Below are 15,248 nucleotides of genomic sequence, written 5' to 3'. Positions count from 1 at the left end.
AATAATTGAATTCAGAAAGGGTTATACAGTTGTAATTTTTAGATATTATTAAAATTCGTAAATTCTATTCATTTTCAGTAAATTTTCATATATTTTCCTGTAAAAAGAATTTTGTCAGGAAAATTAATTTTTTTTTAGTAAATATATAATGTTCTGAGTAAATTGAGTAACTATAGAAACACCCCTGATTCTATGAACTAATTCCACTACTACAATTCTATAATAATGTGAATTCGTAGACCTCTGTTTTCATTTCTAAACTTCACATTTTCAAGATCGATGCGCGCGAAACAAGAATTAATCATTCTTTAACAACTTTGTAGTGTGAATTTTCCAACTTTCGTGCAGTAATTACAAGTAATTACAGTTAAAACTATCTATTACTTCGATTATCCTGTAAAATTCGTTAAAAAACTGTTTTTTTCTTCATTTTTGCGAATAAAAACGACAATAACTTCATTTAATAATTTTAACTTATTAAATGCCCCTGAAGTTAGCATAAAAAACTATTTTTTAGGGTTCGTAGTCTAATTTTTGTTTTAATCTTTTAGAGAGCCGGGGTAGGCACTATAGTGTCCAGTGGATTTTGACGAATCGTTTTATCGTATTGACTTCTTTATAAATTTTTAAAAATAAACTACTCAAATTTGTGTAAATTTATCGGCCCTAAAGTTTAAGATTAAAGAAGAATAAAGATGTTTGGTTTTTGTATTTTTGGACAAGGTTTTGAGAAAAGAAGACGAGAAATATAGAAAATGATGAGAGATATAATTGTACATACCGGAAATAAGTGTTTTCTCTCGTTACTACCGGTTACGAGTAGTGGGTGTTCTAATGCGTACATACCAGGTGCTGTAGACAGAATTTAAATAATATTTCCGCATATAAGGTACGGCACGCAGAAAGCACCGTTTTGTCCCGCAACCATTTCCTCATGATGCCCTTTAATAGAAAATCCATAAACGATCTGGAATTTTTAGGTTCGGTGCACCCGAAGTCAAGTATTTAAAATTCGGCATAACTTTTTAAATTTTTAGAAAATCGCCTTTAGTGATAGATCCTTACTGATTGTGAGTGACGTCGAGTGAAACGGTTTTTTTTCTTGTACAGTAATTTTTAACATCGTGCGCGATATTAATCAGCGATTCGTCATTATTAGGTAATTTTCTATATTGAAAAACTTGGTATATAATTTTCCATGTTCACCATTATAAATAGAGATGTGTTATTTATAAGAAGTCTGTTGCTTCGGCGAATATAATACCTGTTGGTGCGGTTTTCATGAATGAAGAAGCCATTCTAAGCGAGTATGAGTATACAAGTGTGATCAGAAGCCAATAATTTGCATAGATAACGTTCCTTTCGAGCCAAATTGTTCGAAAGCTTTAATGCCTCACTTATTGATTCGCCTTTAAACACCGTACTTTGTCTAATCTGAATGAGAAAATTGACTCTGAACTCTAATTTACATAATAGTTCGCTTTTTGATTTATGCTCCGTTCTTAATGGTCTTCTAAAGAAAATTCCGTTAGAACATAAGAATACAGAACATAAGAACCTCCAGAATTTAGAACATAAGAACCTCCAGAATTTAGAACATAAGAACCTCCAGAATATAGAACATAAGAACCTCCAGAGTCAGTAAACTTATAGTCGACACCTCACACCCCAAAGAGTTTAGAAAATTTCGGGCACTATCGCGATTGTTAAAATTATTCCTTTAAAGTTAACAGAAATGCAACTGGAGATAAAAATAATCTTAGAGAAAATTGTTTCGTGGTTTGTAATACTAACCCCGGTATTATTAAAATTCTGAAACTCTGAAAGTATACATTAGCTACTGTTGTAAAATGATATGTTTCTGTGTTAAGTATTTCTTTGACGCTCGCCTAGAGAAGTGTTGCCTTGTTAAAATCGCCCACTTCCCGTTGTTGTTGTGCTTAGAAAAATCGATTTAGTCTATCACTTGACTTGGAGAAATTATAATAGAGTTTGAAGCTCGAGAAGTTAATTTTTCTCTTCCCCCAACAACTGAATAACCAAACCACAAGTTTGTAATCGAGTGAAAGCCTGGTTAATATTGCGTGCATCATGCAACTTTTCCATAACTTTGCCTCATAAAGTTTTATTATATTTTCGGCTACAAGATTTTCATACCTAGATAAAAATTGAGCGTGATGGTCTACCTTGATCGTTCCACTGATTGATGGGTCCATTCCGTTCATTTGTTTCTTTCTCTTGTTCTGAATTTTGGAACTGTTGTCCAGAGCAAAAATCGGATTTTAACTGATTGATGAGGTCCATTCCATTCCTTTTTGTTTCTTTCTCTTGTTCTGAATTTTGGAACTGTTGTCCAGAGCAAAAATCGGGATTCTAACAAGGTTCTGTTTCTAATGATGATTCTTCTTCTTCTAAATCGTTATGGTTCTTTTCTCTTTATGTTTCGAATTTAAAAATACAAAAAGTTAATGGTTAACTCTTAACCACCAATTATCTGAAAAATTCAAAATTGGGTGCAATTTGCAAAATTTGCGAATTTTTTTTTTCTTTTCTCTTTTTCTTGTTTTGAATTTGAAAATACAAAAAGTTAATGGTTAACTCTTAACCATCAATTATCTGAAAAATTCAAAATTGGGTGCAATTCGCAAATTTTGCGAATTGCACCTAATTTTGAATTTTTCAGTAATTGATTACTACTTAATGGAAGGTTTGCAAATTAAACATCATGCAAAGTAATCAACGCCTCCGGATTTAAAGCCATGCCCCGTGAAAATATACGAGCGTTGCATGTGGCAACTGGAAGGCTGATTGGGTCGTTGATTGCGATTAGACTTTATCTACTTCTGATCGGCAAAGCAGCAGCAGCAAGTAGGTGAATGTTCAAGCAAGAGTATAATCTAGGCACACCACTGCAATAAGTTCTAAATGAGAACGTATTTATACACTATTATTCTCTTATATACGTTGGTGTGAACACTTTTCATTTCAGGAGTTAATCCCTCTCGATATATACGTACTACCCACATTATTATCTTTCCTCTATAGAATCAACTCTCTCTTGCAATCGTAAATTAGAAGCTACTATATCTTTATACGATAACCATTCAATAAGATTCTATCGACTGCTGTAATTTATTGTCAGTTAATTGATCATTAATTTTCGCGTGTACCTCATTGATAGGTCTATACTTTTCTCCACAGTATGTAATCATAATTATTTTGTTGATTGTTTTTTTGTAGATTGTCGGGTGGTAGAAGAGAGGAGATTTAGTGATGTAGATGCTGTACTTGCGGAATCCGGAATGTTGGTTTGACTTCATGTTTTTGAGGATTGTTCGCTACTGGAAACAACTACTTTAGTGATAACTTTAGTGATTACTTAGTGATTACTTAGTGATTACTTAGTGATTACTTAGTGATTACTAGTGATTACTAGTGATTACTTAGTGATTACTTCGTGATTACTAGTGATTACTTTAGCACTACTTGCGGAATGCTGGTCAACGGATTTTCTGTTTTTGACGAAGGCGTCACCTTAATGGTGACACAACTCCAAAGTTTTTGATACAAGAGTTATCAGCACCCATTTTATTTCGGAAAATCTTTATATGAAAAGAGTAGATATGCAAATTAGGTAAAGAAAGACAATCTTGTTATTCTTTTCCAAAAGAGGATCTTTGTATGAAAAGAGTAGATATGCAACTTTGGTAAAGGAACTTTGGACTTTGGTCTTGTTATTCATTTTGAAAAGAGGATCCTTATACAAAAAGAGTAGATATGCAAATTAGGTAAAGAAAGACATGTTATTTATTTTGGAAAAAGGAAGAAAGCAAACGTTAACTAAATATTATTGCATAGAAAGAAAAACGAAAGTCCTGTACGGGTACCTGGGTTACAAAACAAGTGATAAAACTTAGCAGCAGTTTTTTTTATTGTTATTACCATTTTTTGTTTTCATATCAATGGTGTTCTACTTTTTTGCTTCTAAATAGTAAGAAAAAAGAGAAAGAAGATACAGTAACTAAATAGGAGACCAAATGTTTGAAAATGCTACTTTTTGGAGCTTTAAATAATTATAGTTGTTAAAAATTGAGAAGCTCTTTGTATGACTACAAATACCGTGTGGTTCTGGTTATTGCTGTAAAAAGTATATATATTTAGAGGGAAAAAAAAATTGGTTTGGAAAAGAATTGAGGCAAAAGGTGATAATAGAGTTAGTCACATAACGAGAGCGACTATTACTGACTAGACAAATAGCAGGAACAGGCGCATATGGGTAATGTCGTTACATCACTTTCCATACTGATACGGCCAAATACAGAGTACTTTCACGTTAACATGAATTATTGTGCCAGTTTTTGATCGAATCACGAATATCCTTTTTGCCTATAGAAAATAATAGACAAATATTCTATTTCTGGTATAGTTTAACTTTTTTTACTCACGGTCCTTTTTTCATTGGCACATTAGAATTAACAAAAAAGAAATTAGCTTTTTTATTACTTTAAAGAATGATAGTGAGCCTAACGCACTTAGACCAAAATCAAAGTTTTTGCATTTGCAAAAAGTCGCTTAGTGTCTATACGGCTGTCAACCTTACGTCAAAATGCGTCTTTTGTTCATTAACGAAGTCTTTTATTATTTTATCTTAAAACGAAAATAGTATTACATGTTGTGAAAATCCGATTTCTGGAGTCAAATCTAATTTCCCTGTTTTAATTAATGAAATTTTTGGAAACTCCCAAAAAATCCCGCGAGAGTGTCGACTTTGAAAATTAAGGGGGAGAATTAATTCACTTGCCACGCAAGCAAATCAAAGCGGAAACGTGACGCTAAAGACACGCGAAGGAATATATTTACCTATTCGTGAGGGGATTACGTGCATGTGGTTTTTAGAGACTGTACTGTACTATGTACACGTGAAAATAGATATCTTACGATCTTCTTGTGTTATCTGCCTCGACCCGTTTCGACTTTAATAAAAAAAAGAGAAATAGTAACAACAACTGTTGTTTGAATTTAGAAAAAGGGTCCTGAATATTTCTTCATTTTCCACGTTAAATGAAACAATGAAAATTAATGAAATTTTCATTTCTAAAACCAATAAATTAATTTTTGATGCTCTGCGTTGATGCCAACTACAGGGTGCTAAAAAACAAGTTTTTTTTGCTATTTCTGAAGTAGGTATTGCAAAATTCAAAATGGCGGATCCAATATGGTGATCGATTTTTTAGGAACTCAACGAACTCTTACTAAATTTAGGAACTCAATGAATTCGCTTGAAATTTGCCTCTCGGGGGTTTTTGGGGTCGCTGATTACGAATATAACGTCAGTTTTTCATAATTCAAAATGGCGGATCCAATATGGCGGCCGAATTTTTAGAAACTCAACGAATTCGCTCGAAATTTGCCCCTCAGGGGTTTTTCAGATCGCTGATTATGAATCTGAGGTCAGATTTTCAAAATTCAAAATGGCGGATCCAATATGGCGGCCGAATTTTTAGAAACTCAACGAATTCGCTCGAAATTTTCCCCTCGGGGGTTTTTCAGGTCGCTGATTATGAATCTAAGGTCAGATTTTCAAAATTCAAAATGGCGGATCCAATATGGCGAGCGAATTTTTAGAAACTTTGACAAATTCGCTCGAAATTTGCCCCTTGGAGGTTTTTGCGGTCGCTGATTACGAATTCGAGATCAGTTTTTTAAATATAAAAATGTATTTTATAAATACAGCATAAATAATTGTATTTTTATTCTTTTCTTAAGTTTTCTTTATTTTTTTTTATTTTTTTATTTGTAAACTTTTGTCATAAAATGAAAGAAATTTTTTCTTCCACCTTGAATATCAGGTTAATTATTGAATAAAAGCCTAGTTTGAATCGTCTAGTCTCGTTCTACTTTTCTCATTTCTGCCGTTCCACGTTTTAAATATGTATTAGACACTATACATTTCGTGAGTACAGAATCAATTTTATTTTTAGGTCATATTATATGCGTGGATGATTATTATTATTATTATTTCACAACAAAAAATCAAATTTAAAAATTATAAATAATCTTGAAATTTTTTTTTTTGTATTTTTTTGAAAATTTTTCCTACATGAGGTAACTTTAAATAAAAACTTTAGAAAATCATTTTTTATTACAAAAACCACTACAATTGTTAATAATTTTTTGTTTTTTTTTCGTAAAGTTTTCTAAAGTGGAAATAATTATTTTCTAAAATGAAATAATTATTGGACTTCTCTTTTTAAGTTGATGTTATTCGTACGAAGTAATGTCGACCTGCATTACTTGTGGATAGCAATCTAAAAGAAATATTTGATATTTTTAATTAAATTATAGCTGTGGAAATTTTTTTTGAAAATAAACTTGTAAATTAAATAATTAATTAATTATTAAAGATTAAATTTCTAAATTAATATTTTCTGCTGTATTGGTAATTTTAAGGAATTCACATTATTTGCAAATTAATATTTAGCAAAAAAAAAATAAATAAAAAAAAATGTTATCGATAAACAAAAATAGAAATTGAAAGAAAAAAACAAAATTTTCTTACTATTATAGTAGATTCTGATTGTGTGAGATTCGTATCTCAATAGAACATATTCTTTTTGACGATCATATGCAGTCAAGTTAAATATCATCTGTCGATCTTTTTCCTTAATATAAGTCGAATTTTCAATAAATGTTCTGGAGTGAGAAAAAATTATAGTATTTAATTAAATAACAACAATAATAAATAATAATAAAAATAATAATAAATAATAATTATTATTGGTACAAATTTGTAAATAAATTGTGAATAAATAATTAAAATTGCAATAATTATAGTATGATTTAAATTTGAATAAATACAATATTTTTTTTTAATAATACGTTTTTGTTGCAAAAAGAATGATTTCTAAAATATTTAATTTACAAAATAATAAAAACTAAATAAGAGTTGCAATTTTGGAATTATTTTTGTTTCATTTCTCGTGAAATTGCAGAAAATAATAATAATATTAAAAAAATATTTATTTATATTAATAAATAAAATTTTTTTTATTTTTTCATATTAATAATAATGAGAAAAATATTATACCGTAATTGAGTTTTATTTGCGGGGATTTTAATTATTTTCATTTTCAATCCAAAACCACCAAGTATTTTATAGATTTTTAATCCCCTCAAAGCACATTTATCAATAGTTATTGTATGTAAATTATGGCATCTCTCAAGTAATTGTGTCAATCTCGTTGAACGTAAATAATGAGCCCACGCTAATCCTATTTGTTTTTTGGTAAGAAAATTTTTTTTTTTATAACAATTTCAGTATATTTTCTCAAAAAGTAATTTTTCTTTCAAAAAACTTTAAAAATTTTCATTTAAAAACAAAAAAAAACTATTAAAAATATCTAAAATTAAATTTTTAAAAAATGAATTAATATTTTTTTCAACATATGCAAAAAATAGTTGAAATTTTTAAAATGCAGTTAAATTGAAATAATTTTTAAATAAATTGAAAATTTATAATTTTTATTGAAATTTTAATATCTAAAAGTTATTATTACAATTTTTTCTATTGCCTCAATAAATAAATAATTAAATAAATAATTTTTTTCAAATAAACTTTAAAATTATAGAATAATAATTTCTTCTAACCTCTCAAATTTCGATTTCTGATATGGAGTTTCTTGAGATTTTTATTACTTAATGAAATTTGATGGAGAATTCGATCACAACCGATATTGTTGATTAAACTACACTTTTCAAGAAAAGTCATCCGTTTAAGTTCTTGAATAATATTTTTAAATTGTAAATTATTGTTGTCCTCGTTGTTTTCTATCTAAATAATAACAAAAAAATTAATTTCTAACTTTTTACTCAATAATTTTTTTTTATGATATGGAAAAATAAGAAGAATTAATAATAATAATAATAATAATAATAATAATAATAATAATAATAATAATAATAATAATTTTTTTTATTATTAATAAAAAAAAATTTAATAATAATAATAATAATAATAATAATGAAATAATTAAAAATGTTTTAATCGAATTGAAATTCAAGAAGTAAAAGGTATTTTTAATTTTTTCTTAATTTTACCTTGTAAACTTTCCATAATATTGGATCACGCGAGATTTGTTGAAAATGTCTATTAACATGCTCCAAAATTTTTAGATTTGATTGTGGTAAAAAGTTGAAAATTTTCAAAATAATTTCCACTGGTAATGAAGTGATATTTTTTTCTATTACAAATTCGTCGTGTTTATTAATTTCTTCTGATTTATATTTATTTAGTCGTAATGATTTTCGACGTTTTGACAAATAATTATCGTCTTTATTTACATTTACATTCTGAATGCATTCCTTCATGATTAAATTTTTTTTTTTTGCGAAATTTAATATTTTTCGACGTTAATTATATATTAGAATAATTAGAATAAGAAAATATCTATTTATAAATCTAGAGAAATAATTTTAACACTCTAAATAAAAAAATGCCTGTCATTAAAATGTAATTTAAAAATTGAAAAAAAAAATGAATAGGAAAAAATCTTTATCGTCATTTTTTTCTCGGCGTACAGAAAAATTAAAAAAAGGCGAAATTCATTTTTTCGAAAGTTTTAAAATTTGAATTTTTTAAACTTATTTTTGAATTAAATTTAAATTATTATTTATAATTATTTATTATTATTATTATTATTATTATTATTATTATTTTATTTAAAATTTTTAATTAATTTTTAACTAAATTAAAAAATTTTTCAAATGCAGGACGATATTTTATTTTAGTTTTGAATGTTTTGAAATAGAAAAAAAAGAGGTAAACATAGAAAAATAGAAATTAGATTTAAATTTTAAATGTTGACGATTAATTATTTATTTATTTAAATTTTTTTCGTGTCTACTGCTGCACTGCATTTCCCCCCACGCTTAAATTCCATAAAAACAAGTTCCTTTGATTTGTAGTCTGCGCAAAGTTTAGCAAAGTTGTAAAATAATAATAATAATAAAAAAAAATTTTAGGAAAAGATTTATTTTTTAATTTTTAATATAAAAATTCTTTTCTATAAAAATTATTTCAAATATTGCCTTGAGATATAGTAAAAATTTAGTTCAAAATATTTTTAATTAATTTTTAAATATTATATTTTTGAAATCAATTCGTTTTTTTTATTTTTATTTATTTTTGTATAAGTAACAAGTTTGAAAAAATACTAAAATTTTTTGGCTTCGAATTAAATTAATTGACTTAATAATTTAATTAGTGAAAATAAAAATTTAGTTCAAAATATTTTTAATTATTTTATTTTTATCTTTATTTATTTTCATGAGTAAAAAGTTTTAAAAAATACAAAACTTCATTTTGCTTACAATTAAATTAATTGATTTAATAATTAAATTATTTAAATAGAAGAAATTAAAAATTTAGTTTCAAATAAATTCTAAAGAATAATTACAAAATCAATTTGGCAAAGATACTAAACTTTTTTTTTTTATTTAGAAAAAATTATTATGCATTACACTTACGTCCATCAGGAAATCAATAATGCTGAGTCTGACTTTACGATCAGACACCAAATGCACGAAAATAATATAATAGAATAGATTTTTTTTCCCTAGGGGACAATTTTATGCACAAAAAAAATATATAGTTTAATAGTCAAGGTAAATTCTATTTTTAACAAAACTGACCGACTTTTATGTATCAAAAAGTCGGGGGTTCAATTTTATCACTTTTTTTTACAATCCTAGAAATGTTGATTCCCTTGAAATTTGCGATAGCTTCGTGTAATTTACCTTTATATCTGTGGAAAAATTTAGATTTTCCTTTTCCTACAAAAAAAAAAAAATTAATAGATTTTTATTGTTGGAAATATTTCGCCATTTTAAAAAATGTAAATAATTTTTTTATTTTTAATATTCTTAATACAAGATTCAAATTTTTGTAAAATAAAATTGTTATAAATAAATTTTTGATAATAGTCAGGGTGTCTAGCGAACCGGGAATCCGGGAAAAACCGGGAAAACCCCGGGAATTTTTTTTTCCCGGGAAAAACCGGGAAACCCCCGGGAATTTTCTTTTAAATCCGAGAATTTTTTTATGAAGTACTTTATTATGTTGTTGGAAAAAATAGTTACATTTTTTCAACGCTTAACTTAATTTTTTTTCAATTTCGAATTGTATATTGATTCTCTTCGTATATTAGACAATGTTTTATTATTGTCCAATTAAGACCTAACTTATATGGGAAATGATTTTCGATGTGACAATCCAGTGGGCAAAAAACCATCATTGTTTTAAAAACGTTCCAAAAATGTTTTTAGAACGTTTCATGTCTGCCAAATAATGTTCCAAAAACGTTCCATTGCTTTTAAAACGTTTTAGAAACATATAACGTTATTGGGACGTTATTTGGCAGACATGAAACGTTCTAAAAACATTTTTGGAACGTTTTTAAAACAATGATGGTTTTTTGCCCACTGGGAAGCTTGTGCCAAATTTTTACAGTGATGCGACACCTGTTTTTGATTTTAAACATGAAATTACCGTCAAGTAAATCACAATACAATTCTTATTATAAGTTTTACAAATATTACGATTAAATTTACTGTAAAATTTTAGTTTTCAATTATCCGGGAAAATTATTTACATACCGGGAAAAAACCGGGAAAACCCCGGGAATTTTATATTTCTAAATTACTAGACACCCTGATAGTAAATTAAAAAAATTTTTCATTATTATTTATAATAATAATAATAATAATAATAATAATAATAATAATAATAATAATAATAATAATAATAATAATAATAATAATAATAATAATAATAATAATAATAATAATAATAATAATATAATAATAATATTTTAATAATTAATTTAATAATTATTTAATTTAATTTATAATTTAATTTATTAGTTTATTTATTAATTTATTTTTCCAGTTATTTTTTACGTCAGGAAAAAATTATTTTTCTTTCTTCAGTAAAAAAGAAATTTGATGAAAATTTGAAATTTAATTATTTTTTTCCTTTTCTTCAACAGATTCACAATGTTATCACAAATAAAAAATAGTTCGACCAGAAAATTGGAAGGAAAAAGAACAAAGGAATTGATGTCGTCTTCTAGTCTTTCGGGCATGTCACAATTATCAAATAGCAGTGAAGAATCAGAAAGGTGAGGAGAAAATTAATTTTTTTTTCAACGCATTTTGAATGAAAAATTTTTAAAAATGATTTTAAATTTTTTAGACGAAAAAAAATTTTCTATTTTATTTTTAAATTTAATTGAATTTATTTAATTCAAATTAAAGTTCAATCGAATTTTAATTAAATTTATCTAATTTAATTTCATTTTAATTGGATTTTTTATGAAATTTACTTAATTTATTAAAATTTTCAATATAAATTTATTTAATTTAATTAAATTTACAATATAAATTAATTTTTTTTGCAATATCAGTTTATTTAAGTTTGAAAAAATTATATTTGTGATTTCGTTTTTACCGACCAATGATATTAACTTCCTGGATGGCGCCAGGTTCCGGACTGATATTTTTTTCTTTTTTTTTTTTATTGTTTCATTCAAAAGCAATTTTATACAATTTTTCATTTCTTTTAATTAGTAAATTTAAATAGTGAAGAATAATTATATTATAATTAACCGTTGAATATCTAATTTAATTATTTTTCTGTTTTTGTTAATTATTAATTTTTCATTAATGTTTATATTTTTTTATTAATGTTTAAATTATTTTTATTAATGTTTACATTCTTTTTTTATTAGTGTTTACATTTTTGTATTAATGTTTACATTCTTTTTTTTTTATTAGTGTTTACATTTTTTTTTATTAATGTTTACATTCTTTTTATTAATGTTTACATTAATAATTATTATTGAAAATTATGTTTTAATATTATCTACAATTATTGCTTTTAATAAACTTCTTAGTTTTGGACTAATATTTATAATTATAAAAAAATAATAATTCAAAAAATAATTTTTAACTTATTTTTTGTTAATAATTATTTCGATTATTAATTAAATAAAATTTCCCTAAAGTTATTGAACGTCAAAAGAAACGAATTTTTTTTTCTTTTTAAATATTTTTACTTTACAAGAATCAAGAATAAAATTAAAAATAAATAATTTTTTAATTACTTTAGAAAGAAATTAATTTTCTAAATTAACAAAAAACAAATTTTGCTCTCAATAACAAAATTCAAATTTTAACGAAATATAATAAATAAAAATAATAATTTCACTAAAATAACAATACAAAAATATTAATAATAAAAGTAATGAAAATATTAAAGAAAATAATAAAAAAAAATAATTTAATAATAATAGGAATTAAAAATAGCAAAAATATAATAAAAATAGTGAAAATAAAAATAAAAATACTAATAATACAAAAAATGAAAAAAATAGTAATTTAACAATTTATTTATTTATTTTTATTTATTTAGTATTTAAAAAAAATTTAATATTAAAAAAAATAATATTAATAATTGTAATAATAAAAAATAAAAAAAGTAAAAAATAATAAAAAGAACTAATAAAATAAATGATAATAATAATAATAAAAAAGCAAAATAAATTAATAATAAAAATACTGATAATATTAAAAATAGGTACAAATAATTTAAAAAATAATGAAAATAATAATAATAAATTAACAAAATAGTAAAAAGCAAAACTTAATCATAGGAGTGAATTTAAAGTGAGGCGAGGATTTGCGGAAGTCAATGTTACTTTGCATATGGTGAAGGCCTCGTGTGTCGAAATGCGGAAAAAAAAGAGAATAGAACGTGAGTCGTAAATGTTTTACGAATCGCGTGCTTCGACTGACATTTTCCCCCTTGTTGCTTGAATTATTTTTTTTTATTTTTAATTTTTTTTTTATTCTTTTTTTTTGCATATATTCGTTTACGTACATGTACCAATCTACATATATATAATTTCTTCGTTTTTGACAGATTTAAACGCGCATTGCATGGCAATCCACGTGACAGTTGTTTTTTTTACAAACGTTTACTAACCGGTTCACGAACCCAGACGCGTTAAATTTAATTTTTTTTTCAAGAGAGAAAGAGAGAGAGACAGGAAAAAAATTGACAATACAAAATTTATTGAAATGGAATTATTAATTTCCGGAAAATTTTTGTATATTGTTCCCTTGGAGTTTGAATTAATTAATTAAATTGAGATTAAATTTGTCAGGTGAATTATTTATTGAAGAAAAAGGGGGTTTGGTGAGTGAATTTCAATTTGTGAATAAGGTAGTAATTAGTAAATAAAAGAAAATAGGGAATAAAATGAAATAGGAAATAAAATAGTTAGTGAGGTGAGCGTCCGTAGCGTAGTGGTTAGAACGTTTGTCTGGCGGTCCGTAGGTCCTGGGTTCGAATCTCCGCGTGCGTTCGATTTTTATAGTAAATAAAGTAGCAGAAAAAATAAAAAAGTGAATAAAATAAAAATTAAGCAGTAAATATTAAATATAGTTAAAAGATAAAATAATAAAAAAATAAAAGAGTAAATAAAATAAATTAGTAAAAAAATAAAAGAGAAAGTAAAATAAAATAGTAATTAAAATAAATTAGTAAAATAGAATAAAATGGTTAATAAAATGAAATAGTAAAAAAATAAAAAGAGTAAATAAAATAAAATAGTACCTAATTAAAATAAATTAGTAAAAAGAAGAAAATAGTAAATAAAATGAAATAGTAAAAAAATAAAATAATAGATAAAATAACAGCAAATAAAATAAAACAGTAAAAAATAAAATAGAAAATAAAATAATAAAAGAGTAAATAAAATGAACAAGTAAGTAAAATGAAATGTTAAAAAAATAAAATAGTGAACAAAAATAAAGTATAGTAAATAAAAAATAAAATAGTAAATGAAATAAAATTTGGGAAATAAATTTAAATACCGAAATTGTATTCTTTTCAATTCGCTCGAGATTAAAATCGAGAAACTAATAAATAAAAAAATTTCTATTTTCAGTACAACGAAGGACAAAAGTCCGCAGTTCAACGAATGGCTGTTAAATGGTCCGACGGGGAACAAGTCATCAATCTTACGTTTCAAGTACGAATTTTTAAATTTTTTCCCTATCAATTCAGTTCTAGATCACTGATGAATAGAAACTTCTTTTTTGTCTCCCTTCTTCTCTGAATAATCCGTCATATTAACTTTTTTACCTCCGTTTTTCCATTTAGAATATTTTTTCCCCTTTTTTTAATTAACTTTTGTGAAAAATATTTAATTTCAATTAAAAATATTTAAATTTAAATTATAAATGTTTAAAACCATATAAATAAAAAGTATTTTTTTCTATTTTATCGAAGATCCAAAAATTTCTAGAATTGAAAAATTATTCTCTTTTTAATATTTTATTTACACTAGAATTTTTTTTTATTTATTTATTTATTTTTTTTGGGAAAATAATTTGAAATTTGAAATATTTACTATATTTACACGCCAATTAAACTAAACAATTAATTTTCGCAATATTTTAATGTTTGAATTCCTTTTTTTTCTTCGTTGTTTTTTTTTTTTGTTAAAAATGAATGTTTTCATTCTTTTTTAGATGCTCAGCTCTGTCAACGCCTCCGGAAAACCCACCGGCAAAAAAACTTCACATGACCTATAAGATTTTTCAAACAGAAACAAAACTCATAAATTTTCTTCTTCAGTCGCACGGTTTTTCCGAGGTGAGTGCGTTAAAAAAGAAATTTCAAATTTAGAAAATTATAAAAAACAAAATTCTTTAAATTATTTTTATCCGTGTGCACAAAAAAGAAAAAAAAAGCTGCGATGAAAAATTTTAACGATCGAAATAAATTATTTTTCATCGAAAATAATTTTTTTTTTCGGCGAGAAACAAAATTATCTACTTTTTAAAAACAAAAGAATCTATTTTTTAAACATTATTTTTTTAAACAATTATTTTTTTAAATTTAGATTATTAAATAATTTATTGTTGAAAAATTTTAACTTTCCTGCAATTAATTATCAAATGCAAAATTAGGTGATTATTGATTGAATACATAATTTCTGATTATTATTCAATTATTAATTATTAATTTCATTCGTGATTATTAATGACAGTTCTTGTAATTATTAATTAATTCCGTTCAATTATTAATTCGGTTCAATTATTAATTCGGTTCAATTATTAATTCAGTTTAATTATTAATTCAGTTCATTTTTTAATGAAATGCAGAATTATTAATTATTCAT

General features: G+C 24.8%; 2 protein-coding genes across 2 annotated transcripts in view; one reads left to right on the top strand and one right to left on the bottom strand.

Moving 5' to 3' along the window:
* The window catches only part of LOC122504719 (tubulin polyglutamylase TTLL5), a 58,745-nt gene that overhangs the window by 4,741 nt on the left and 38,756 nt on the right, over positions 1-15,248 (top strand). Inside the window, exons 2-4 of the mRNA XM_043615932.1 lie at positions 11,046-11,177; positions 14,010-14,093; positions 14,596-14,719. Coding sequence (XP_043471867.1) covers positions 11,053-11,177; positions 14,010-14,093; positions 14,596-14,719 — 333 coding nt within the window. The 5' untranslated portion in view covers positions 11,046-11,052. The remainder of the gene's footprint in view (positions 1-11,045; positions 11,178-14,009; positions 14,094-14,595; positions 14,720-15,248) is intronic.
* LOC122504737 lies at positions 6,235-8,367 on the bottom strand. The gene is made up of 6 exons (XM_043615957.1): positions 8,310-8,367; positions 8,098-8,240; positions 7,648-7,831; positions 7,088-7,271; positions 6,560-6,693; positions 6,235-6,308 (listed from the first exon to the last, which is right to left on the bottom strand). The coding sequence occupies exons 1-6, from the start codon at positions 8,365-8,367 to the stop codon at positions 6,262-6,264; spliced, it is 750 nt and encodes a 249-aa protein (XP_043471892.1). The 3' UTR covers positions 6,235-6,261.

The sequence above is a fragment of the Leptopilina heterotoma genome, unplaced genomic scaffold, assembly GCF_015476425.1.
Source record: "Leptopilina heterotoma isolate Lh14 unplaced genomic scaffold, ASM1547642v1 Lhet_312, whole genome shotgun sequence".
Lineage (NCBI taxonomy): Eukaryota > Metazoa > Arthropoda > Insecta > Hymenoptera > Figitidae > Leptopilina > Leptopilina heterotoma.
Note: the sequence above shows the minus strand (reverse complement) of the source record. Positions and strands in the feature narration are given on the sequence as shown.